The sequence below is a fragment of the Cibotium barometz genome, chromosome 47 (assembly GCF_041138505.1).
Source record: "Cibotium barometz isolate CiBa-2024 chromosome 47, ASM4113850v1, whole genome shotgun sequence".
Classification (NCBI taxonomy): Eukaryota; Viridiplantae; Streptophyta; class Polypodiopsida; order Cyatheales; family Cibotiaceae; genus Cibotium; species Cibotium barometz.
The window spans coordinates 22,365,394-22,392,524 of record NC_141092.1 but is presented as its reverse complement, the minus strand read 5'-3'; the positions used below and the strand labels follow the sequence as shown (position 1 = coordinate 22,392,524).

The 27,131-nt window shown below is 45.8% G+C and overlaps 1 protein-coding gene across 1 annotated transcript in view; it reads left to right on the top strand.

Annotated features, from left to right (window-relative positions):
* Positions 1 to 27,131, top strand: part of LOC147611509 (dynein-1-alpha heavy chain, flagellar inner arm I1 complex-like) — a 247,334-nt gene that overhangs the window by 64,393 nt on the left and 155,810 nt on the right. The window contains exons 18-19 of the mRNA XM_086784911.1: positions 18,190 to 18,556; positions 23,570 to 23,734. Of these exons, the coding sequence (XP_086641037.1) occupies positions 18,190 to 18,556; positions 23,570 to 23,734 (532 nt within the window). The remainder of the gene's footprint in view (positions 1 to 18,189; positions 18,557 to 23,569; positions 23,735 to 27,131) is intronic.

The window sequence follows — 27,131 nt, the reverse complement described above, 5'->3', positions numbered from 1 at the left end:
AAGTATCACAATAATCCTACTCTTGAAGGTATTATCAATGCTCTCCAAGAAGAGGAAAGAACAAAACAACAAAAGGTAACTGACACTGCATTTCTAGCAAAGAAAGGAAGTTCTAAGGTAAGAAAGCCTTCCACCCATTGTGGAAAAACTAATCATATGGAGAAGGACTGCTTCAAGGCTCATCCATGCACCATTTGTGGCCGTGATAATCACTGGGAGAAGGACTGCTACTCTAAAACCTCTACATCAGCCCCCGCATCTACCTCAGCCCATGTTGCTGCAGCATCTTCATCGGCAGATCTTGCTGTTCATTCCTCACATGATGAGGAGTGGGCTTTCTGATTACTTCACCTTTCTTTTCTACCACTTTGACCACCGATGATCTATGTCAAGGTGTTCTAGTGTCTTACTCATTATGCTTTTTGACCTCTCTCTTATCCCTACCCAAGAGGCAAAGATTGCCCTTGAGGAGGGGATGTCTTCAAGGTCCATCTTTCTGTCTACAGTCAGGTCTACAGTCAGTCTTCTGTCTATCTAGTCTTGTCTATCTATCTGTTTGTCTATCAATATGACTGTGTCTTGTTTTAGATCCATCTTGTCCCTATCCTTGTGGACCCATATGAGGATATCACTTGAGGAGGGGTGTCTCAGGATCTTTTGTCTGTCACGTCTTGTCTCTCAGTCTATAGGTCTTTATGTCTATCTTCTAGTCTTGTCTTTCTGTCTTTCTCCTAGTGTCCACTTAAGGAGGGTGTTGGAAATAAGTGCTCACTAGGAGTACTTTTAGTCTTGGTCATCTCAGTGTATGCCACGTGGCACCTCTATAATTGTCCCATAAGTCACTCTACTCTATCTTGTACTTCTCACCTATATATTGTGGGTGTCACATAAATGAAAGTATCTATCTTGTGTCTTGTCTACACTCATCTCAAGGTATGTTTAAGCTTTGTGTTTCCTTTTTAGTCTTGCTCTCATTTCAGTTTCAGTTTTAGCTTTGTCTCTCCCCCATTTTTCTTACATCATATTGGCCGATGTTAGAGGCCATCGGGTCTGCCTTTGGGCTTGTTCTTCAAGTGCCTCCGCTTCACACCTTATCGACATCTTCTGCCCAGGTGGTCATTGCCTCGGCGGATGCTGTCCCCAGGGTCATGGTTCTTGCCCGTGACATTGAGCTCTTTGAGGACTATGTTTTGCTTCCGGGCCCTTGTGGCCCTTTGAAGCAACGTATGGAGATTGCAAGTAAAGCCGATCAGTGCTGGGTTTGTCACCAACAGGGTCACTTTGCTCGAGATTGTCCTCGGGCTCGAGGTCGCAGGAGGCCTCGTAAGCATGCCTCTCAGGCGCCACCTCCCTTGGTTCCTTCCCGTCCTTCAATCTGCCAGGTGTGGCGTGCTGTCTCTCACACCTTGGTGCGATTGATGGGAAGGCTTCCTCGGATCATGTACAGATAGATGATGTTTCTGGTCAGAGGGATGTGTCAGCTGATGCATCTTTGCAGAAAGATGATATTTCAGATCAGGATGACTTTGTGGAGTCCTCTCTACTTGGAGGGGGTAATATGCAGGATGTTCAGCACAGTGGGGATCATATATTGCAGGAATGCCATTGCCATTGATGCCCCTCAGGGCGAACAGGTTTCTCGTACATCTGCAGGCACGATGCAAGGCCTCGAACAAGGGCATGTCACTGGACTTTGCCCTGTGGATTTTCCCGTTCTCCAGCATTATGGGACACGTCCTCAGGCTGCCCATCGTCTTCTTAGATCGGGGGTCAAACCCTCTTCTCTTCCATGAGAATCGTCTCATGGAATGTTCAGGGCCTTGGAGGGCTTCCCACATGTGGTAGGAAGCGCCTGTGAAGGACTAGCTTCACCCTGCTGTTACAGGAGGGTCTATGGATGTGCTTTTGTTGCAGGAACACAAATTGGATAGATCTCAGTGTGGGAAAACTGGTAAGATGCTTTCTGGCCACACCTTTTGGTCCTTGGCAGTTGGGACTAGAGGGGGTGTTTGTATTTCAGTGGCAGCATCTATTATACTTGATGTTATTGGGCACGGTGTTATCATCCCTGCTAGAGCGCAGTGGATCCTGATCATGCATGAGGGTCAGAAATTGGGAATCTTGAATATCTATGCACCTAACGTGAGAGGTGAAAGGCTGGCCTTTTGGGACACCATTACAAATTGTTGAGATTTCGAGCTCATCTAGTGAGGCGGTGGACACTGATGACCCGCCTGGGGCATAGGCCCCACACTTACACCACTGGCATGGTTGGTGAGATCATGGGTGATATGCAGCCAGTGGGATGACTGTAGAAAATATAAAAGCAAGAGCAAAACTAGAAATGAAACAAGAACAAATGAAAGACAAAGAGTTACCTTGAGCTGAGTGTAGACAAGACACAAGATTGATACTTTCATTGATGTGACACCTACAATTTATAGGTGAGAAGTACAAGATTGAGTAGACTCACTTATGGGATAAATGTAGAGGTGCCACATGGCACTAGACTCAAGACACAAAGACTCAACTGAAACTAGACTAGAGAAATAGTACACCTAGTGTGCACTTATTTCCAACACCCTCCTTAAGTGGACACTAGGAGGAAGACAAAAAGACAAGACTATAACATGACAAAAGATAAGACCAAGACAGAGAGACTAGACAAGGATTGAGAGACAAGCTAGAAGACAAGATGGACAAGACTAGAAGATAGACATAAAGACTGATAGACTGAGAGACAAGACATGAGAGACAAAAGATCTTGAGACACCCCTCCTCAAGTGATATCCTCATATGGGTCCACAAGGATAGGGACAAGATGGATCTAAAACAAGACACAGTCAGATTGATAGACAACAGATAGACAGACAGACAAGACTAGATAGACAGAAGACTGACTGTAGACAAACAGATGGACCTTGAAGACATCCCCTCCTCAAGGGCAATCTCTGCCTCTTGGGTAGGGACAAGAGAGAGGTCAAAAAGCATAATGAGTAAGACACTAGAATCCCTTGACCTACATCATCGGTGGTCAAAGTGGTAGACAAGAAAGGTGAAGTAATCAGAAAGCCCATTCCTCATCATGTGAGGAATGAACAGCAAGATCTACTGATGTAGATGCTGCAGCAACATGGGCTGAGGTAGATGCAGGGGCTGATGTAGAGGTTTTAGAGTAGCAGTCCTTCTCCCGGTGATTATCACGGCCACAAATGGTGCATGGATGAGCCTTGAAGCAGTCCTTCTCCATATGATTAGTTTTTCCACAATGGGTGCAAGGCTTTCTTACCTTAGAACCTCCTTTCTTTGCTAAAAATCCAGTGTCAGTTACCTTTTGTTGTTTTGTTCTTTCCTCTTCTTGGAGAGCATTGATGATACCTTCAAGAGTAGGATTATTGTGATACTTGAAGGTAGTGACAAGAGTAGCATAGGTGTCAGGTAAGCTTTTGAGAAGCACAGCAATAGCAATATCTTCGGAGATGGGGGACTTCACTGATGCAAGCTGAACCATAAGACTGCGAAAATAATTGACATGAGAGGCTATAGTAGCTCCCTCCTGCATATATAGATCAAAGAATGAGATCATAAGTGCAATCTTAGAATTTTTAGAGCGGGGTCCAAAAAGGGTATCCAAAGTGATCCATGCTCGAGAAGCAGACTGTATGTCGGAGATGTGATGAATGTAATCATCTCCAAGACCAAGCAAGATGATAGCATAGGCTTTGTCATTCTTGGCAGTGGGAGCATAAGTGATAACTTGCTCAATGTCGGAATCTTCGGGAGCAGCATGGTGAACAACGTCCCAAAGACTTTCTTTCATAAGATGGCACTTGATTTTGATTTGCCAAGTATGAAAGTTGGACCCATTGAATTTGTCGATAGACATGAGAGAATGAGTAGAAGAGGCCATGTGGGAAGGTCTTACCTCTTGCTAAAATGCAAGGGCAGTGTCTATTCCCTTACAAGATTGCAGAAATGAATGAAAGAAGAGATCCAAACTGTTTTTAGAAGCCGGCTCTCTCACCACTTGTCAAGGCCATAGCATGTGACAGCCCATCGAAGCATGAGGAACTAGCAGTTTGCAGATATGAGGATAAGAAAAGGACTGACCAGCAAACTGAAGGAGACAATGCACAGTACCTTGTAGACTCTTCAAGAGGAAGCGATGGCAGAACTGAATGCAGCAAATAGCTCGTTAGGAGGAAAGTCGATCTGCAGCTGCCTTGAGATGATGCGCACCCTTGAGTCGATGAAGAAGGCAGCCAACGGAGAGCTGCAACAGTACAGCGGGCAGCAGCAGCTCCAAGAGAGAGAATAGTAGCAGCTTCACGAAACCGAGCTGTATGAGCATGAACACATACAGGAGTACGCAGCAACTACTGGAAAACAGGCCGGCGCAGGGCGTTCAGAATGTGGACAGCATAAAACTGGCGGACAGAAAGTTCAGGCCGACGCAGGGCGTTCAGAATGTGAATAGGCTGGTTCTAAAAGTTGAGCGCAGCTAGGGAGATGGTGGCCTGAAGCTATGGCGGGCAACACAGGGCAGGAGCAGCCTGCTCTGATACCATGTAAAAAATATGAAAGCAAGAGCAAAACTAGAAATGAAACAAGAACAAATGAAAGACAGAGTTACCTTGAGATGAGTGTAGACAAGACACAAGATTGATACTTTCATTGATGTGACACCTACAATTTATAGGTGAGAAGTACAAGATTGAGTAGACTCACTTATGGGATAAATGTAGAGGTGCCACATGGCACTAGACTCAAGACACAAAGACTCAACTGAAACTAGACTAGAGAAATAGTACACCTAGTGTGCACTTATTTCCAACAATGACAGGCTGTGTGACAGCCATTCTAGAGACTGACATAGTTATAGCGCCAACTCATTTAGTTGGGTTCACCCTATAGAGAACCCTAGTATGTATTTGGTTGAGTACCTTTCATATTGTGTGTACTTTTATCCTTGTATATGGTGTGTTGAGTGTTGTGTGATGAACAAGAAGATTTTCAGCCTCTCACCTTGTGTGTTCTCTTTTAGGGTTTTGTGAGTGTGTGTGTGCTTGCAAGAGCTCAAGCTCTCTTCTCCCCTGCATCTTTTCATGGTATCAGAGGCTGGTTCATGTTAAGGGCTGGAGCTGCAAGCAAGAGAAGCACAGGAAGCGGTACGAGGGTGAGAGCTTCATCTACTCTTTCCTATTTGTGTTAGCGACTACACCCTTGTCGGGAGCTCTACGGGAGGCACCGGCAAACGATCTCTGATTGAGGAGCTTTCTTCACGGGAGTAAAGCTATAGGAAAACTATATTGGGTATTCCCTTGAGCAAAAGGGATACAGGTGTTATAACCCTGCTACACGTGAGTTGAGGGTAAGCAGGGATGTTGTTTTTGATGAGATGAGCATCTGGTATGCTGTTGAAAAAGAAGCTGTTGGGACTGATGTGAGTGGAAATGTGGTTGCACAGAATGCAAGTCAGCAATCACAGTCTTTGAGTGGACCAGGAGAGTCCTCATCTAGTGGTTGAGTTGATAGACCATGGAGTGGCAGGCTGCGTCATAATACCAGTCCTGCAAATGTGATTAGTACATCACATAAAGGCAAAGAGAAAGTGATTGAGCCCATTAGTATGCCTGACATTTCTGCAGCAGGGCATTCTCATGTTGATGGAGAGTCTACTGGCTCAGAGATAAGCCTTGATGAGGATCTTGGGATACCAGCTATGAGAACACCTGGTGTAAAGAAGGCTATGGAAGCCATGAATGCAAAGTTGCGAAGATTTGGGAGAGTGAAGAATCTTGTGCAGAGGTTTACCTATGATGGCTATGTGACACATCACTATGCATACATGGCAAAAGTTGTACAGGTTATAGAGCCCACATGCATTGATGAGGCTGTTGGAAATGTGTGTTGTCATTGGATGCAAGTGGGTGTACAAAGTAAAACATAACAGTGATGGAAGCATAAGCAGGTACAAGGCTAGATTGGTACCCAAAGGATATGCACAAAATATGGCATTGATTATGAGGAAACTTTCAGCCCAGTTGCCAAGATGGCAACAGTGAGAGTTGTGATAGCAGTGGCTACGTCAAGGCAATGGTTTTTACATCAGATGGATGTAAAGAATGCATTCTTGTATGGGGATTTGCAGGAAGAGGTGTATATGTTGCAGCCACCTGGTTATGAGGATGTGAGTCAGCCCGAGCATGTTTGCAGGTTGAAGAAAGCCTTGTATGGCTTAAAACAAGCACCAAGAGCATGGTTTGACAAGATTTCTGAATATCTTGTCACTATTGGCTTTCATGTAGCCAATGCAGATTTCTCGCTGTATTATAGACACAGTGGTAGAGGGGTTGTGCTTGTTGTCATCTATGTAGATGATCTGATCATTACGAGGGATCATGATGCAGAGATCTTTGATGTAAAGATCTTGCTTAGACAGAAGTTTGAGACGAAGCATCTGGGAGAGCTCAGATATTTCTTGGACATTGAAGTGATTAGGTCACCACATGGTATTGGATTACTGCAGAGACAGCATGGCTTGGACATGTTGTCCAAGTATGGTATGACAGGCTGTAAGCCTATCTCAGTGCCATTGGATCAGAATGGCAAGTTGAGTGCAGATTCAGGAGAGAATTTGGAGGATCCTACTATGTATAGGCGCATAGTAGGAAGCTTCATCTACATGACGATCACCAGGCCAGAGTTGAGCTATGCTGTTGGGTTGGTGAGTCAATTTATGGAGGTTCCTCGGAAGCTGCATTTGGATGCATTGAGACACATACTGAGGTATGTGAGGTCTACTTTGCATTGTGGACTATTTTATGAAACTGGGACAGAGATATGTGTACATGGGTACAGAGATGCTGATTGGGCTGGTAGTATCTCAGATAGAAGATCTACTAGTGGATTCATGTTTTCTTTGGGGAGTGCTGCTGTGACTTGGAGCAGCAAGAAGCAGCCTAAGGTTGCTCTATTAAGTACAGTGGCCGAGTGTACAGAGGTGCTGCTATGGCAGCATGTGAGGTAGCTTGGTTGAGAAAGCTACTTGCAGATTTGGGTCTATCAGTGGATAGACAAGTTGTCATTTTCTATGACAATATTAGCAGTATACAGTTGGCCAGAAACCCAGTGTCTCATGCTCGCACGAAGCATATAGAGGTCCACTACCATTTTGTCAGAGAGAAGGTTTTGGTAGGAGACGTTGACCTTGTTTATGTCAGCACACAGGATCAGGTCGCTGACATCTTCACCAAAGCAATGGGTACAGAGAAGCTCCATAGATTCAGGGCTTCACCTGCTGTACATGAGAAAGAGTTGAGCTCGAGGGGGAGTGTTGAGATTTCAAGCTCATCTAGTGAGGCGATGGACAGTGATGACCCGCCTGGGGGATAGGCCCCACACTTACACCACTGGCATGGTTGGTGAGATCATGGGTGATATGCGGCCAGTGGGATGACAGGCTGTGTGACACCCATTATAGAGACTGGCATAGTTATAGCGCCAGCTCATTTAGTTGGGTTCACACTATAGAGAACCCTAGTATGGTGTGTACTCTTATCCTTGTATATGGTGTGTTGAGTGTTGTGTGAAGAAGAAGATTTTCAGCCTCTCACCTTGTGTGTTCTCTTTTAGGGTTTTGTGATTGTCTGCTTGCAAGAGCTCAAGCTCTCTTCTCCCCTGCATCTTTTCACAAATGTCATTCCCCAGGTTGATCATTGGATAGTGGGAGGAGATTTTAATATGGTTGAGCAACCTTCCCACAAGAAGGGTGGACCCGAAGGAGGTTTACACCCTTTGGAGCGAACCTCATGGGAGAGGTTCACACTTTTCTTTTTTGGCAAGGATTTTTGGACTGAGAATGACTTCCAGAGAAGGCCACACTCCTTATCTTTCTCTTGGCATAACCGTAAGAGCGGGGATGAGAGCACCTTTGCACGTCTGGACAAGTTTTATGTGGATGATTGGTCCTTGGACAGAGGAGGCACCATTGCTATTATGCTTGGCACCACCAAATCCGATCATTGCCCCATCGTTTTGTGTCTCAAGGAGCCTGGGGCTCGCTCGGCCTCTCTCCGTATCCGTATCCCTGACTCTATCTAGATGCTGACATTTCCCTTGAGATCAAAGAGATATGGAGATCTTGTGACGGTCTTGATCCTCGTCATAATATTGCGCTAGCTCTTGAGAGGACCAGTCATCATTATCATAGCATTGTCTTGTCTAAGAAGCAGGAGGCTCTGGACAAGGAGAGAGCTATTAGGCGTAGGATTGCTGATTTTCAAAGGGGAACATGAAAAGCAGCCACATGCGACTTGGATTACAGACCTCTTGTGACCACAGTTAGAGCAGAGCTGTAGTTGGCCATGGACAGGAGGGCTGAGTTTGCCTTTCATGCGAACGAGGCCTTTTGGACCCAGATGGGTGGCAGATGCAACAAAGAGTTTTTTTCGGCACACAAGCCTTCCCATGGCAGGGACTCTGTGAGGTACTTGCAGGATTCACAGGGTGAGGTTAAGATTGACCCTCAGAGAGATGTGGCACAGGAGTGCATGCCCAGGCTCATTACAGATGCTGTGTGTTTTTCCCTGGATGCCCCTTTCTCGAACGATGAATTCCTTCACGCACTGCATGCTCTTTCCAGTGGTTCATGCCCCAGGGATGATGGTCTTTCTCCCACATTCTTTATTCTTTTTTGGGATCATATTGGAGATGCTATCACTGCTGCCCTTCAAGAAATGTGGGTGTCGGGTGTGATGCCTCCATACCTCACGGAGTGGCTGATTCACCTTATCCCCAAGAGTGGGGACAAGATTGACATCAAGCAATGGAGGCCCATCACCCTCGTTGGATCTGCATATAAAATCTTAGCTAAAGCCTTGAGTATAAGATTGCAGCCGATTCTCCAAAGAACTATCCATGATACCCAGAATGGGTTCCTCCAAGGAAGGAGTATATTTGATAACATCTTTTCTTTCTGGGAAGCTGTTGAGTGGGCAAAGGCTAGTCAGCAGCCTCTTGCCATTCTTTTGCTTGATTTTGGAAAATCTTATGACAGAGTGGATTGAGATTTTTTGGAGGGCACTATGGCACACATGGGGTTTTCCCAAAATTAGATCAGAGGTGTGTCTTGCCTATACAGGGAGGCTCATAGCACTGTTTTAGCCTGTGGGAGGCGTGGTGAGCGTTTTCAGATTTCCCGTTCAGTGAGGCAGGGCTGTCCCCTTGCCCCTTTACTGTACCTCCTTGTAGCTGAGGCTATGAGCAGGTTTCTTCGAGCTGCCCCTGGTGTTGTGGGTCTCAGGCTGCCTTTATGTGTGGAGGAAGAGTTATTGGACTCTGAGTTAGCAGATGATACGGCGTTGTTCCTTGAGGCTTCACATGCTTGTTTATGTGCTTTCCGGACAGCCTTGGAGGCCTTTTGTTTGGCAGCAGGAGCTACTATCAATTGGCATAAGTCAGTTGGTTTTTCGATCAGTGATTCTCCTCTTGCAGATTGGGGTACAGATGTTGGTTTTACTTAGATTGAGAGAGGATGCTCTGCCAGATACCTTGGTTGTCAAGTGGGCGTTGACATCTCCCCTGCACAACAGTTTTTTCCAGTGCTCTTAAGCATTAAAAGCAAAAAATAAATCACTTGAGTAGGAGGAAGCTCGACCTGGCCTCTAGATCTTTGGTGGTTAACCAAGTTTTGCTAGCCACGACTTGTTTTTTCGCTTCGTGCTGGATTTTTCATAAGGGCTGCATTGGACAGCTTCGTCGTCTTATTCGGAACTTTCTTTCGTCAGGGCTTGATGGAAATGCACACACCACGGCTAGAGTTGCTTGGGAAACTATTATTAGGCCGAAGCAGGAAGGGGGATTGAATATCATTGACCCTGAGGTGCAATGTAAGGCTTTGCTGTGTAAGCTGGTTGTCAGGGGCTTTCTTCCAGGCTCTGATCCGTGGAAGGACTTTCTCATGCAGCAGATCATGAAGTGTGTCCGTGTTTGCGGAGGTGACTGGACTCTCAGCTCACTCTTTATTTTCTCGGATGCAGTTCACTGCTCCCCTTAATCCCCCCTGGTTAGGTCCCTCCTACGGGCCTGGGACTGCCTGAGGAGTTTTTTGGTGCACATTGCCCCGCGTTCAGTGGAGGAAGTTAACCAGCAGCCCTTTCTGTGGAATGATTTGATCTTAGATGTGCATGGTAGGCCTCTTGAGGCAGCTATGCATATTCTTTGGGCTGGATGGGAGACGCTTTGTCCCACAGTGTTGGCTTGGAAGAGGTTTCAGAGCCTCACCGAGGTACAGAGATTGGATCTCACGCAGCATTTGAGAGGCTTTAGTCGGAGGATTGCACAGATTGACGCAGCCATTCCCAACCACTGGATTACTGGATCTTTCTTGGAAGACCGTTATTATTTTTGGTTTGGGGCTTTTTCAGGGACAGGTGTTCCTCTTCAGGTTATGGATGTCCCCTTGCCTAGGGAGGAGGATGGATGGCAGTAGGAGAGATGTGACGTGCATGACCTTATTGAGGGCCCCCAGATTCGTCCAGTCAGAGTTGTTGGCAGGTTAGGGAAGCACGTCTTTGTTGAGACCCCCCCCCCCCCCCCCCCCCCCCCCCCCCCCCGCGGATGATCACAGAGGGTGTTAGCTTTTGGTTGTATGGTGGCTACCCTATCAGACATTTGCATTGGGACCTCGGTGAGTGGGGGTGGAAGGATGCTTGTAACCCCTTGAAAAGCATGCCTTTTTTCAGTTATACGGTGCGGAATGCTAGACATCTTATCTTGGGACACATTCAGAGTGTTCCTACTCTTAGACCCCATTGGGAATCTTACGGCATTTTGACTGACATTCAGAGGGTTTTTTGGCGGAGATTGTGGCATTCTTATAGGAAGCTACAAATTTCCTCCTTTATTTGAGTTTCTTTTCATGGTGGCCTTGCCACCAATCAGTGGAGGTCAGTTATTACTGGTGCTTGCCCAGCATGCCCTAGATGTGCAGGGGTTTCGGAGTCAGTTTACCATTGTTTATGGGAATGCAGGGAAGCACAGAGGGTTTTGGTCTGCGATTGCACACCTCTTTGGTAGGATTAAGAGTGATGCTATCATTTCTTTTGGTTCTATTATTTGGTTGACATAGTGTGGGCCACAGCTGCAATTGCACACCTCTTTGGTAGGATTAAGAGTGATGCTATCATTTCTTTTGGTTCTATTATTTGGTTGACATAGTGTGGGCCACAGCTGAGATTCGAGGGGACTGACAAGAGCTTGGCCATTATGGTTAGGCAAGGAGTTGCTCGGCAGTGTTGTCTTCAGGATTTGCCACTTTCACACTATCCCTCCGGCACAGAGGTTAGACAGTTCTTGGGAGATTACTGCTAGTATCTCAGCCTGGAATATCTGGAAGACTAGATGCACCGAGGCTATTGAGGGTACTCCCGTTCTTGTTTCTCAGTGTCTTTGCAGGATTTGGAGTGATATTATTCACACCATCATGGCTACCTGGGCCAGAATCGAGGGATCTTCGAGGGCTGCGGAGAGGAAGCGCGGCTAGTTTATGAGAGAGTGGGACATTGGTATCTTTTTCACGTTGTGTGAAGATTTTTGAAAACCACAAACTCAACTTGTACATGTGTACATGTGTGATGTTCGTATTGTGGTAAAGTCATGGGAGCACTCATTGACTCAGTGTCGGCGTCATGGATGTGTGGTTATATGTAGCAATCAAACTTTAGGCTTTGATGGAAGTGTATGTGCAAGGGAAATGATGAGCCCAAGGTGTGGGAGTACCAGGCTAATTGAGAGCGTGGTCTGCTTGAGATGGTGTCAGTCATTCAGTTGCTCGGTACATGTGCGTGTCTCAAAAAAAATAAAGCGGGTACTTGTAGATTGTATTCGAAAATGTGCAAGTGCATGGGGGCAATTAATTGTTGGGGGTGCCAATATAATATGTGTATGAAGGGTGAAAATGTCCAAGGTTAAAGGAGATTCGAGAAGGGTGATGTGGCTACATATGTGCATGGCAGAGGAGAGATAGCGCAAGGAGATTTGAGAAGGGAGGAATGCCAATTGAGGCCATGGGCAGCGGGTTTTTTCCAAAACAGAGAGGAGGAGCGTTGCAACGAAGGCGGCGCCTGTCTTTTCCGGGGAGTGGAAATGCTGTGAGCTGGGAACACAGAGAAAAGTTGTTTTTGGGTGTCACTTTGTATGCTGCCGTAGCTGCAGTAGAGAAGACAGTGGCGTCAACTGCAGCGAAGTAGAGAAGAAGACGGTGGCGTCATCTGCAGAGAAGGAAATAAAGGTAGCATCGTCTGCAGGGAAACAGTGAAGGAGAGATAGAGAGCGTCAACTGCAGCGAAGCCGAGGAGAGTCCGTGGCGTCAACTGCAGAGAATCAGGGAAGAGTTTTTTTGGGTATTGTTTTTGTATTACTGCCGTAGCTGCAGAGGAGATAGGTGTGTTTCTTGTCTATATTGCTGCCTTTGAGCACAGAGCTTGTTGTGTTGTTGAGAGGCGCAGTTGATAGCGAGCAGAGCAGTTCACTGAGGCTAGCAATGCCAGTGAGAGTTGTTTCATTGGTTTGCTGCCCCTCGATGCCGCAAAGGAGAGATAGGCTTTCTTGTTGAGTTTCCGCCTCTGAGCACAGAGTGTGATGGTACTCCTTCATTCGGTTGCTGCTGCTACTGCAAAGGAGAGAGGTGGTCGTTCTTGTTTGTATTATTGCCTCTGAGCGCAGAATATGTGTGTGTGTGTTGTTGGTATTTGCTCCGGCTGGTGTCTGAGCCCAACTCATGGGATGGGGTGATGATGTTCTGAGAAGAGGTGAGAGAGGGATTAATCATCATGTTTGTGGGCAGCTTGTAGCCAAAGGGTGTATTGTCTTTTACTAGTATTGCTGCTGCTGATGGCGAGCAGTTGTGTTGTTTTGTTGGGCTGCTGCTCTCAGCATATATGTTGCCAAGATGAATGAGGGATGGTTGTGTGAGTATATATCTCGTGTGTGTTGATTGAAGCAGTACGGAAGTATTGACTGGGAATTCAAAGATGAATGATAGTGGTGATGTATCTGGTCATGGTTGTGTGTTGGTATTTTGGTTGCTGTTGATGTTCAGGGAGGGGTGTGGACAGAAGCATGCACGTCAGGGGAGCAAGATGTTAGCCATGAGATCAGAGACCGTGGATTGTTAAGAGTGGGCTGATTGTGAATGGGTGTTAGATGAAGATGGTTCTGAGGATGTAATGGATGTCCAACTCTGTAAAGACGAAGACCTGTATTGAAATTAAGCTTTGTACATGCTCTTGGGTCTCGTGTTCTGGGTGTGTTTGTATCAGTGTGTGGAAGTGTGACACTCTATAAAGGCATATACAGCTATACCGCTTCCGTGTCATCAACATCCTCTCATTCGGGACCCTATTGGCAGCATAGGGCTCCTGATTGGTTGAGATCTCCACCTTTCTTGGTGTGAAATCTCCATTTTGTAAAAAAATTTCATACTTAATAGAAGTCTCCTTTCTGGAAAAATAAAAATAAAAAAAATCAGCCTCTGTAAACAAAAAACGTGTGCTGGGCATCCAGAGACAAGAAAAAATCCTTCCAAGGCTGAGTGCCTGGTAGGAAACCTCTGACCACAAGTTTGCAAAGCAACGCCCTACACTGAACATCCGGATCGATAATATTCATGCCCCCCTCTCTTTTGGGTTGGAAAACTTCGAGCCAAACTACCCTGGCACGAGTGGTTGAGGTGCCATGGTAGCCCGACCAGAGAGAATTGCGGATCAATCTCCGCAATTGGCCATTGCATGCACGAGAGAACCACCAACAAGAGGCAATAAACCAATCCCCACTTGCCCTTCGCTAGCCTTTCCTCAATCCCCGCCTGCCCTTCGCTAGGCTTTCAGTCCCCGCCTGCCCTTCAGCTGCCCCCGAGATTTGACTCTTGAGTCTTGCACGAGCATAAACTCAATTCAACCTTTTGGTTGGGAGCTGCAGGGACCAAAGGTAGTGTATGCATTTCAGTCTCAGCCTATCTTGCCCTGCATCATTGGAAATTCTGGTGGAGTGCAGTGGATCATCATTATGTAGGATGGGAGACATTGGTATTCTGAACATGTATGGACCTAATCTGAGAGGGAGACGATTTCCTTTTGGAAGGGCCTTACTGATTTAATTCCTCATGCTGATTGCAAGAACATTGGCGGTGACTTTCATATGGTTGAGCTACTAGCAGATAAAAGAGGAGGACAAGTGGGTCTGGTGCACCCACTTGAGAGGGCCTGCTGAGAGACATCTATTCTCTCTGTACATGGCAGAGGTTGTTGGCTTGAGGATGATATTCACAAGAGGCCATCCTCTTAGTCTAATAGGAGGATGGATGCAGGTTGCATCTATTCACGCTTAGACTGGTTCTATGTTGATGATCGAGTTCTTGACAGGGGAGGACATACAATCATAGAATCTGTAACTCCAAATCTGATTATTGCCCAGTGGTTTCATGTATAAGAGATCTAGGATACCATGGCTCTACCCCTCGCATGCATATTCCTCAGCATTTCTACTCAGATGTAGAGCTGTTGCGAGACAGGTGATACATCTATGGAGGTCTCATGACTTTTCTAATGGTCCAGAGAGTGTTTTCCCATTGTAGTGTGTCAGTGAATTTTACAACAAGATAGGCTTGGTCAGGAGATCACTGACCATGAGAGGGCTATTAGAAGCAAGTTATCCGCATTAAAGAGGAAACATGAAAAGTACCCTGGTGCCCAATGGATTGCAGATACTTTATGTACTGTTAGGCCGTATTTTTAGGGTTGAGCTTCACTACTTCAAGCTTGGAGCAGAGATTGAATTAGTATTGCCACCACAGTACAAGAGAACATGCTTAAGATGTTTGATAATTGTGCATCCCTTATCTTTGGAGACAAGCACAAGACAGTTATTGGATTGCGTTCATCTGAAGGAGAGACCTATGATTTCATGAAGCCTGTAACAACGGATGGGCCTATAGAAGTTTGGGTAAAATGAGTGAAAGCTGAGATGAGAGATTCTTGGTACCAAATCACAAAAGAGGCGGATTTTAATTTCGGATCCTTACCTCTAAGCTCCACCCCCCCGCCCCCCGCCCCCCCCCCCCCCCCCCCCCCCCCCCCCCAAAAGAGGGATAGAGCTTTGGAGCTTAGATGTAAGGAGGCTATTGAAGGTGTCCAGATTTTTGAGTCTCAGTGCATTAGCACTATATGGGGTGAAATCGTACATACTCTCATGGCTACTTGGGCTCGTATTCAGGGGTCCTCTCGTTTTGCGTAGGCAAAGTGCATTGTATTTATGCAGGAGTGGAACCATGGCATTTTCTTTTCCTTTAGCCCCACAGGTCTTTCATGGCGCCACGATGCTCCTCAGTGGTTGAGATCTCCTTACATATTGGAGTGATTCTATTCTATTCTGGCTTATAAGCGTGATTGTTGTATGCTTTTTTTCGTACTTAAGAGAAGTCTCTTTCCTGGAAAAAAAGAAAAGAAAAGAGATATAGAGCACGGTTGAAGGTTTGGGAGACTTTGCAGGAGATGTATACTTTACTTGATGCCCCCTTCTTTGTTGATGAGTTCAGGCACACGCTCCATGCATTACCTTACGGTAAGTGTGTCCAAGGGGTGACGGCCTTTGATCCACCTTTTTGTGAAATTTTTGGATGACTTTGGGGAACATATCACTATGGCCTTTCAGGAGACGTGGAACACCCGGAGTATGCATTCTTCTCTTATTGAGGGTCTTATTCACCTTATCCCAAACGATGGTGATAATATAAATATTGGTTAATGGAGGCCTATCACATTCCTTGGGATTGTGCCACTTGGGCCAAAGTTTTCTTGGGAGACTGCCATAGACCCGAGATAGAGACAAGGACGGCTGAATATTGTAGATCTGGATATACAGTGCAGAGCCTTACTTTGGTGGTCAGAGGCTTTCTTCAAGGCACTGAGCCTTGGGAATTTCTTTATGTTTCACATCTCCAGATGTATGCCTCATGATGATGGAGATTGGATGTTGAGTTCATGTTTCATCTTTACTGAGGCAGAGTATAACAGCTATTATCAGAGCCTGGAACAGCATGAGACGTTTTTTTGAGACAGGCTTCCTAGACCAAATGTTGAGGCTGATAGACAGCTCATTATGTTGAATGATCTCATTACGATGAGGTTGGGCGACCCTTGGCTGCTTTTTGATATATGCAGTGGCTGGGCTGGGAGAGATGTTCATCGACAATCCTATGGATCGGAGACTTGCGCCCACCTGGCACCTCAAAGGGAGTGTTAGATGGATGGATCCGATTTATGTAGGTATACTTCACGAGTGCATTACTAGCACATTTCATGATGAAGATCATCGTAGGTGGCTAGGTGTTTTCGGACATGAGTGTCATTAGAGGGATTAGTGTTCTTGGATCAGGATAAGGAGAGAGATTGTGTTTTGTATTCTATCCAGCCAGGATGGAGATTGATAAGATGTAACATGCAGGAGATTATTCCTACATCAAACAATGAGGCCCCAAATGCTCGGTAGCTTCTAAGACAGTACAACATTGCATATGGGTTGTAGAGCTGTGCAGATGATTTGGTTCTCTATAGAACAGCTTATGGGCAGCTTGAGGAGAGATACTTAATAGAAGTCTCTTTTGTGCAAAAAAAAAACAAACAAAGCAAACGCTTATGGAATTCTTTTTTCTCAACTAGAGACATTTAGCAAAATGATCAAGATGACTTTCCTTGTTGCTCAAGCTTAATAGCATGGTCCAAATCCAGGAGATTCAACATTGCTGACTTCCAGCCAGGAGCTCCCCATAAAGTGTGCAAGCATGTTTCTCTCTCTTCCCAGCCCTCTGCCTCCTCTTTCTCTCTCTTTGCTTCTTCTATTACCTTTATCTCTCCACATTACCCTCTTTCTCTCTCTTCGTTGCTCCCTTTGCCTCTCTTTGTAACCCTCTTTCTCTCTCTTCACAGCCCTTTCCACATCTCTCTAAATATTCTCTTCATTTTTCTCTGAGCTTCCTTTTTTCTTTCTCTTTGTTTGTCTCAGTCTCCTCTCCTGGTTTCTATATTTCCCCTGTTCTCTCAAGCAAACCACTGATTTTCTCTTGCTGTGTTCTCTCTCCTTTCTCTTCTTAGGCTACTCTTATAAAGGGTGTAATGGAGACAGACTAAATCAACTGTTCTCCATCCCTACAAGCTGTAAGAACTATCAGCTTTTCTAAAGAATCTCCACTGAGGCACGCAATGAAATTGCCACAACTCTCATTGGTCAGATTTACTGTTCTCACCTGTCAAGAATCCAATTAAGAGATTGTCTCTTGGTAACCTTCCCTTCTGATGTGGTTGAGCACTTCACCGAAGCTGCCACAAAGATGTTAGACATTAGCCCTTGCCATCGGAACCTAGAGAAATTTTCTTCATCCAGTTCCGTCTTGGTGTGATCCACCGTTCGTTAGATGGTCAGCATTCATTGAGTCATTTCAGCATTGCATTTGGAGTTACAGACTCCCAGATGATCTGAGTTCTATAGCCCAGATCATTAGCATATTGAGGACAAATATTGTTACAGTACTTGGTCCTCTATTGCCTGGTTAGCCCAGTTAGGTCCACAAGTTTTTTTTTGAGGGTATGGATGCAAACCTCATGGCTCATAGAGAGGTGGTCCACAGATGCACATTGGAGTAGGTCCCAAACTCATAGAGAGGTTCAGCGGATTCTTACTGGTATTGGGAGTTAATTGTCAGTATCACACCATGGCAGATTTAAAGGTCTTAATGCATGGAGGCTTTTGATTGCACTCAGACCTGTTATACTCTGTCACTCTGCATCATTTTAGGAGATATTATACGCACTGTTATGGGCACCTGGGAATGTATTCATGGTCTCTCCAAATGTACCCAATGTAAGCATACAAGCTCTCTTAAGGAATGGGATTATGGGATATTTTTCTCTTCCCCTCCCTTGGGGCTTTGTTGAAATTATGAGATACCAAGTTGGTTGCGTGTACCTTGTCTGCTAGGATGATCTTTGATGGGCCTCTGGCTTTTGTATTGTTTTGTTCGTACTTAACAGAAGTCTCATTTCTTACAGAAAAAAGATTTGCTGCCGCTTCATTAATGTAAGTAGCTACTTTAAATGGATTTTAAATATCTCTAGTTTTCATGCTTTATTTTAGGTACTTGGACACCAAACGGAATGCTTTTCCAAGGTTTTTCTTCATCTCAGATGATGAACTGCTTTCGGTACTCGGTAGCTCTGATCCAACCACAGTACAAGAGCACATGCTTAAGATGTTTGATAATTGTGCAGCCCTTATCTTTGGAGACAAGCACAAGACAGTTATTGGAATGCGTTCATCTGAAGGAGAGACCTATGATTTCAGGAAGCCTGTAACAACAGATGGGCCTATAGAAGTTTGGATAAAATCAGTGGAAGCCGAGATGAGAGATTCTTTGTACCAAATCACAAAAGAGGGGGTGTTTTATTATGCTAAAAGTGCACGTCCTGAATGGATAACAAAAAACCTAGGCATGGTTACCCTGGTGTGTAATGTCTGCCTTATTGCTCTTTTCAATTTCTTTGCATTTCACCATGTAAAAAACTCAAGAGTTTTTGTAAATGTCAGGGAACTCTCAATAGATTCGGGCCTTCCATGAGATAGAGTGGCAAGTAAAAGCTATAATGACAAGTGTAGAGCTAAAGTGACAAGGGTCATGCAACTTGTCTCACTTTGATGCCTTGTCTTGCCACATGCTCCAATTTAAGAGATGGTTCTCCCTATAAACTTCATCTCTAAACACATTCTGTCAAAGGTGTTTCAGCAAGTCCTCCCATTTGCCTCGCTTATGGACGTAATGACACGAATGAAATTTCCATTCGGGGTTGTTCGACCCTTCTAGATTTTAGTAGTGTGATCCTTTGTATTCGAGGATAATCCCCCATTCCCAAAGCTTTTACTTTCTAAATATTTAGATGTCTTGGAGTCCACTAGACCCCTTTCATACCGGGAAATGTCTAGGCTGGTGACAATTTCTTTTCCCGATTGTCCTTAGGTCGAAGATTCTCCCATAATTACCAAATTTTCACCGCTCGTAAGTGCTTCCTATCCGTCCGTAGGCGATGCCGCTGAGGAAGCACCATGTGGGGTTTTGAACCTAGGACCATTATATGCTCCTCAGGTGGCATAGTGTTCCTCTAAAAGCAGCTAGACATGAAGGCCCACCCCCACCTGCCCTTTTCTCCCCTCTTTTGTCTTTTCCCTTCTTTTACTTGGAGGCAATACCTCTTTTGAGAGATTCAGATGTACTTTTTCTTCACTAATGTTACGATCTTGCTCTTTAAAAAAAAGATACCAAAAAAGAAAAAAAGAAAGAGTTGAGGAATTCTAGACGATTGGGTATTGCAATCATGGAGGGTCACAATGAATATTCTTAGAAACATGATTGAGATCGTGTTAGTCCGTCATTATTGCTGCCACTCTCCAATCTTGACTCCTATTGATGAGGGTTAGGGGAAGCAGAGAGTCCTTTTTTTCCCGAGAAAAAGATCCGTCTATTAGTTACCAAGACAAACCACCAAAATGGCCAAGTACAAACCCGTCCCCAAATGGGAAACAAGAGTCAAGATGAACAAAAGGGGAGGATGCACTTCTCCTCCAGTTGGTAGCGCTAGTAGGAGAATTCTATCTCATTCAATGGGAGGAGGGGGAAACAACCACACAGGTGGTCTACAGTGCCAAGTGGGCTCACCACCTCTATCTGTAAGAAAGGGACCATGCCACTAGATCCGTAGCAAGGCCTACCGGCACTTCTGCCTATGGTCTAAGCCACCCTAAAGTTGCCCCCACTAACCAGAGAGGGTATGAATGATATTGAGCTAGTCTGATGGCTTCGTTGCATCGAGTTCTTCATATATGCCATGTAGCTATACTGCTGCAAATCTCCCATCTGTGGCTGGAACATGGAGTCCAACAACTTGTAGAAATACGAAGGTCAGAGACCTGAAGGGCTAGTCTCCCACCTTGGATTTGTTGAATATGGCTGCGAAAATGGATTGAGGAATGGTCAAGGAACTAGGCACTACTCTAGAATCCATACCCTCCCAAATGAAGCCACACATCATTTCAAAGCTCATTCAAAAATTCTATGGGGATGGGGATCCAATTCAACATGTAGAGATCTTTGAGTCCACATGCAAAACCTGCGGGCTAGTAAGTGATGTAACCATGATTCATGCTTTCTCACTGACCTGATCATGGCATTAGTGGCCCAAGAAACTGTGCCCCACGTAACAATATGGGCCGCGGCCAGATCCATAGTGAAAATGCGTAGGATCCTCTACCAAACTTGCTTAGCCTTCGGGCAATCCCTAAGAAATGATGTTGAGACTCCTCGGGATGGCCACATCTCTAATATAGTGCTGGTCTACCCCCAATGGCCAACCTAGTGCCAACTGCTAAGCTCAAATGTGCCAACTGGCACATGAAAAGAGTGATCCTTTGCAGCCGAAAACTATACCACAACCACTAGAGAGAGTGCAGTGGGAGGCCTTGGGACTGCCCCACCTTTCACATCTGAATCCTAAAGCCCAGCCGTGTAGTGTAAGCACGTCCTCACTGTCCTCACTATCCTCCGAATGCTGCCATGTCCACTCTCTCGGGTCCCACTGGAGACTTGTGAGAGGCCGGCCCTCCAAAACCATAACGGCCAGAGTCTCTCTATGGTGACCTTGGCCGGTGGATTCCGATAAGGCCTCTCTCTCAAATCATACATACTTGGCATTTTCACTAGCCGGATCACTCGTATCACCAACCCCTCACATACCGACGCCACACACTACCATCTACTTCACACATGACATGGCAGACATATACACTGGCAGAGTAGAGGATGGGCTCCTCCTCATGGATCCCTTGGCACCTATGGATACCATTACAGCCCAGCTGGCATCCCCATCACTCCTACACGCGGCTGCATTACAGAGCTTCCCACATCGTGTCCACTCAGGAGAGCCTGCGAGATCTGGGACTATGCCCCAGAACAGATGGTATGATGACGAGTGCAGAGCCCTATACTCACGGCTCCGCATACAGAGAGCCTTGGGAGCCATCACAGAGCAGGAGTCGAGGAGAGAGATGAGGAGACTTACTCGCCGCAAAAGGTGGGCCTTCGCAGAGATACAGGAGCTAGAGATCTTTCATTTCTTCATGGGTAGAGATAGCCCTGTCTCATGGCGGCACTTCAGAGAGCCCCGAACACCGACACCTATTGCAGACCCACAGACATGGCACACATATGCAGACGGCCTATACCACGTCCCATAGCAGCCACCTATACCTCAGCCACAGGAGCATCGACCTACCACAGCTAGCTTCTTTACCCACTCAATGGTACAGGAAGCTATCCGCCGCCTACAGCATGGACGAGCCACCGACCATATGGGCCTGCAGGGTGAGCATCTCATATATGCAGTAGATTCTTTAGCTCCTTTTCTTGCACACCTGTTTAACAGGGCACTAGCAGAGGGTTTGCCTGCGGAGTGCACGATGCACACCATTGTGCCGATTCACAAAATAGGGGATATGCTCGATCCGAGCAACTACAGGACGGTTATGGTTGGCCACGTGCTGGCCAAACTCTATGGTGCAGTGCTGGAGCAAGAACTTAGCTTATATGCTGAGTGAGCAGGTTTACGCTCATAAGGGCAGGCAGGCTTCAGGAAAGCTTTCTCTACCACTGACCATGTATTCACTTTGAGATGTATGATTGATCAGGCCAGAGTGAGGAAGAGAAAGCTCTATTGCTGCTTCGTGGATTTCTGCAAGGCATTTGACACAGTACCATGAGAGAGGCTTTTTCAGCGCCTGCAGTCTCTTGGCATACCAGCAGATATGACATGGGGCATCTATGCATTATATGAGCAGATTTTTGGGCGAGTCAGATGTCCAGGAGGTATGTCCGAGACTATTGCTAGCACCATTGGTGTGAAGCAAGGATGCCCACTTTCCCCCACGCTATTTGGGTTATACATTGATGAGGTGGTTGACTTCATTACACGGGGAGGCGGAGATGGAGTTGATTTAGCAGGTATGTCAGTACATATTATGCTTTATGCTAATGATATTGTATTAGTGTCTGACTCTCCAGGTGGTCTACAGCAGCATCTACATGCACTCGATGATTTCTACACACAGAGGGGTCTTACTGTGAACCTTGGGAAAACCAAGGTTATGGTCTTTCACACATCGAGACAGGGCAGGAGTCAGCTGACATTTACTCTCGCAGGACGCCAGGTGGAGGTGGTGACATCATACGTGTACCTAGGGGTTACCTTCTCTGCAGCAGCCACACGCTTCACCATGGGTTCAGCAGCCAGAGCTAGATTGACACGGGGATATGCAGCATTGGCTATGCTAGAGAGACAGTGCCACCAGGCGCATTTTCAGGAGCTTGGGACGAAGGGGTCGCTATTTGACACATTAGTCACACCTACATTGATGTATGGAGCAGCGGCATGGGCGCCAGGCCTTGCTACCCATTGGTGGACACAGATAGAGAGACCATAGGCCCTCATGATGGCACGCATGATACGCAGCAAACCGTGAGTACCACTTGACATTATCCGAGCTGAGTTTGCTGTGCCTCCTATGATGGTATGTGGAGCCGAATGGGAAACGGAGGGGGAGGGGAGCAAGGGAGGGGCAAGGGCGGAGGGAGGAGGGAGGAGAAAGGGGGGGGTGGGGGAGGTGCAGGCGGAGGGAGGGGAGCAGTCGGGAGGCAGCGAAAGAAAGAAGAAAAAGGGGGGGTAGAAGAGCAGCGGAAGAGAGGGAGGAGGGAGGGGCTGAGCGAACGGAGAAAGGGGGGGCAGCATGAGACCCTTTTTAAGGCAGAAAGGGGATGAGGCTGATAGACAGCCCATAATGGGGAATGACCTAATTAGAGATGAGGTTGGTTGACCTTTGGGTACGTCTGGATGTATGCAGTCCTTTTATATTGAGCCATAATCAGTTAGCTGGCATTCATACTCTAGTATCCGTTTGGCCTCTAGAGTACATCCAGGACTGCTTAATTTAGATGGCAGGCTTTCTTGCATGTTTGGGGAGGGAGATAGCCGTTTCTTGTTTGACCTTTCCTAATAAAGGAAAATTGTTGTCTGTTATTTTATACATTTGGAAAAAGAAGAAGATGTAGAACAAGAAGAAGAAGAAGAAGCAGCAGCAATTGCATGAGATCTTTATGTTGATTCAAGTCGTGGATTCTTTATAATCATTAATACATCTGCAAGTATGACAATAAGTAGTAAAAATAAAGTGGCAAGGAATAGGAGTTCAGCTACATAATGATTTTTCTCACGAGCAAGAGACTATTAGAAACTAGAAGAATAACCTTCCTATATCATAACATTAAGACCTTTTTCCTGGAGGAAAATGTTTTTCATGTACACTTAAAGATATGCTGAGATGTCACAGGTCTCCATGGGATTGGGGGTATAACTTTATTTAATTATCTATGATAACTGTTTTTGTGCATGAAATAATTCACTTATTTTGCTTTCAGGCTGGAAGCCAGATATGGTGGACATGGGAAGTAGAGGATGTGTTCCACAGTGTAAGAAAGGGAAATAAGAACGCTATGAAGCAATTTAGCAGCAAGTGCACTGAGCAACTCATTGATTTGGTTTCAATGGTCAGATCAGACCTTAGCTCCTTGCAGAGGAAAAAGGTGCCCTTTGAAACTTGCATAATACACTCTTTTTTTTTTCCAGAAAAGATACTTCTATTAATAAAATAAAATCATACAAAGTGAGATCTCAAACCAAAAGGTAGGGAGATCTTAACCAATCGGCCCCCCTAGGAGTGGAGGAGAAGAAAATACCTTGGTTTCACTGTGTCATAAATCTGTTCTGTTTGTTAAACGCAGCTCTAGAAGATCCATGTATGTGGGCCCAGATGGCCAAAAGAGTATATGCTGCAAATACACTAGGTATCATAAACCTGAATACCCTCGAAGGCCTGTGAACATCTGGTCTTCGAGATATGCCACGCCTTGATACTAGCAATAATCTCCCAGGTGGTGTCAATATTCAGCAAAGGTGGTGTGTATCGTAGCTGGGGGATATCGTGAAGCAAACATCAATGAGCTATGCCCCTATGGACAAGTATAATAGGATCTGCTCCCCTGGCCTCGAAAAAACTTGTGGGCCAGACTGAGTTAATCACGCAATAGCACCCCGAGTAGTATAGATAGGGTCATTCCTTAATCTTCCCAAGGGCTAGGGTATAGATACTCAAATCCTCTGTGCTCCTCTGCCCCCCGATTGGCTCTGATTACCTTACCCTCTGCGATGAGGATTTCCAGCGTCTAATCATTATTTTGTATTGATCCTTTCATACTTAAGTGGAGTCTCTTTCTTGCGAAAAACAAAATCTGGTATGTGCTGATGGTAGGCCAAAAAAGAGTTCAGCTTCACACTTGAGCTCCAAAGCTTAGAGGAACCATCATGAATAGAAACACCTAGTTTTTCCATGACGAAGACAATTAGAATAAAAAAATTGTAAGATCTTCCTCTTTTTTGATGGGTCTATCAGGACAATAGGGACAGAAAACCGAAGCCTTTGCAAAATAAAATTAGTTTTCTTGCTTTACCAAAAACAGAAATGAGTATTATATCTACATTGGGACAGTATTCAAGGAGAATGGACTGATGTGACTAACCCCATAAGGAACATACCTTTCTTCAGCTACACTGTCCGTAATGCCAGGTTTCTCTCATGCTTGGATAGACCCCAAGAGTTCCCACTGTTAGGCCTCACTAGGAGGCGTATTGTATGATTACACTGCCCATTGAGAGAAGATTCGGGCAGAGACTCTAGCACTCCTACAGGAGCCAGGTATCCTACCTTTTTTTTTTCCAGAGAAGAGACTTCTATTAAGTTTGAAAAAATATACAAAAGAGAGATTTCAAACCAAACTAGGTGGAGATCTCAACCAATCGGGTGTCTTGTGTTTCCAACAAGGTCCCATATGAGTGGAAATGAAGAATAGACCATGATCCCACTCTCTCATAAACTGGCCACGCTTTCTCTCTGCTGCCCTCGAAGATCCCTGGATTCTGGCCTAGGTTGCCCATAAGGGTATGGATAATATCACTCCAAATCCTTCAAAGACACTGTGTGTCCAAGATAGTAGTGCCCTCTATGGCCTCAAACATCTAGCCTTCCAGATGTGCCAGGCAGCAATAATCTCCCATGCAGTGTCCAATCTCTGTGCCGGCGGGGCGTATCTTGAATTTGGTAAATCTTGAAGGCAACCCCGCTGAGCAACTCCTTGCTTGATCAAAATGACAAGACTCCTGTCGTCCCCCTCATACCTAAGCTGGGGGCCCGACTAGTCAACCAAATGATAGCACCAAAAGATATGTAGGCATCCTTACTAATCTTGCCAAACTAGGCAACTCTAGCCAAGGTGTGTGCAGTTCCATCCAACCCTGACCACAAAAGTTCCTAATGAGGTGGCGAAGTTGGGCAATGCATCCTCTATGAAAAACAAAACACGAGGTGATGAACCAGGCCATGGCCAGCAGCACTTGGATAACCACCAACACTCGGGATGCCAGATCAGCTTCTTGCTGCTCCAATGTTGAGGTTTTCTGTTAATGCTCATGAGTACAGGTGCAAATTGTTGTGCTGGGAAATGTCAAATGCCAACTTGACATCTAAGGTACCTGGCAGTACATCCTCTCTCAATCCAAGTAAACACGACATCTAAGCTCCAATCTATTTGTGGGGAGTCACTGACCCAAAATCCAACAGACTTGTGCCAATTAATGTTGGCACTTGCAGCCAAACAAAACATATCCAGGGCTGTCCGAAAAGCACAAAGACAAGCATGTAAAGCGTTCGGAAACATCGCAATGTTGTCTGCTAACTCTGAATCCACAAGCTCATCCTCTGTATAAAGGCAATCTGAGACCCGTGACACCTGGGGTGGCCCGAAGAAATCTGCTCATGGCATCTGCCACAATGAGAAAAAGTAGGGCCGCACCAAGTGAGAAATCTGAAAGCACTCACCCCATCCCCCATAGGCCAAAACCATGCTATGGGCCTCCCTATAAAGGCAAGAGACCCCTCTGATCCAATCCTGGGAGAATCCCATATGTGCCATTGTGCCTTCCAAAAACCCCAATCCACTCTGTCGTATGCTTTTTCAAAATCCAACAGAAGGATGGCAAGGGGTTGGTGGCCAGCTTTAGCCCACTCAACCACTTCCCAAAATGAGAAAATGTTATCAAAAATACTCCTTCCTCGGAGAAAGCCATTCTCTGTGTCATGAATAATCCTTTGGAGGACCGGTTGCGGCCTCATGCTCAGAGCCTTAGCTAGGATCTTATATGTAGAACCTAATAATGTAATTGGCCTCCATTGCCTGAGGTTGGTCTTATACCCACCTTTTGGGATAAGGTGGATAAGGCCCTCCATAAGATGGGGTTGCATCATACCTGTACACCACATCTCCTGCAAGGCAAGAGTGATCTCATCCCCAATGTGATCCCAAAACTGAATAAAGAAAGATGGGAGAGACCATCATCCCAGGACATTTTCCTTTTGGGAGAGCCAACAAAGCGAGCCTCAACTCATCCTTCGAGAAAGGAGCATCAAGACAGGAACACATCATCATCTGTAATGAGTTTGGGCATGCACTCCCAAACTTTTGCTGTGCAACATCTCTGTGCGGAGAGGGTGCCTCTGTAGACAACAAAATCCGATAAAAATCTGAGGCAATACTCCTCACCGTATCCGGTTTAGTTTGTCAGGGAAGCAGGGAATCTGTCAGGTGTTTGCAGGACTCGGTGGGAGTGGTATCCTACTTCTCATTGTTTCCACATGGTGGGTTGTCGAGCAACCAGTGGAGATCTATTTTTGTCATGGACCCCTCGTGTCCTAGATGCCTAGTTCCATCTGAGACAGTGTATCATTCATTCCTTATGAGAGTCATAGGTTTTGGCATGTCTTTGTAAAGGAAGGCCTTCTTGTCCTGACAGACCCACAGCTAACCTGTCGCCCCCCTACGTGCCTTTCCCCAACGTGTGCCGGTCTCCACCCTCCAAAGCAGAAAACAC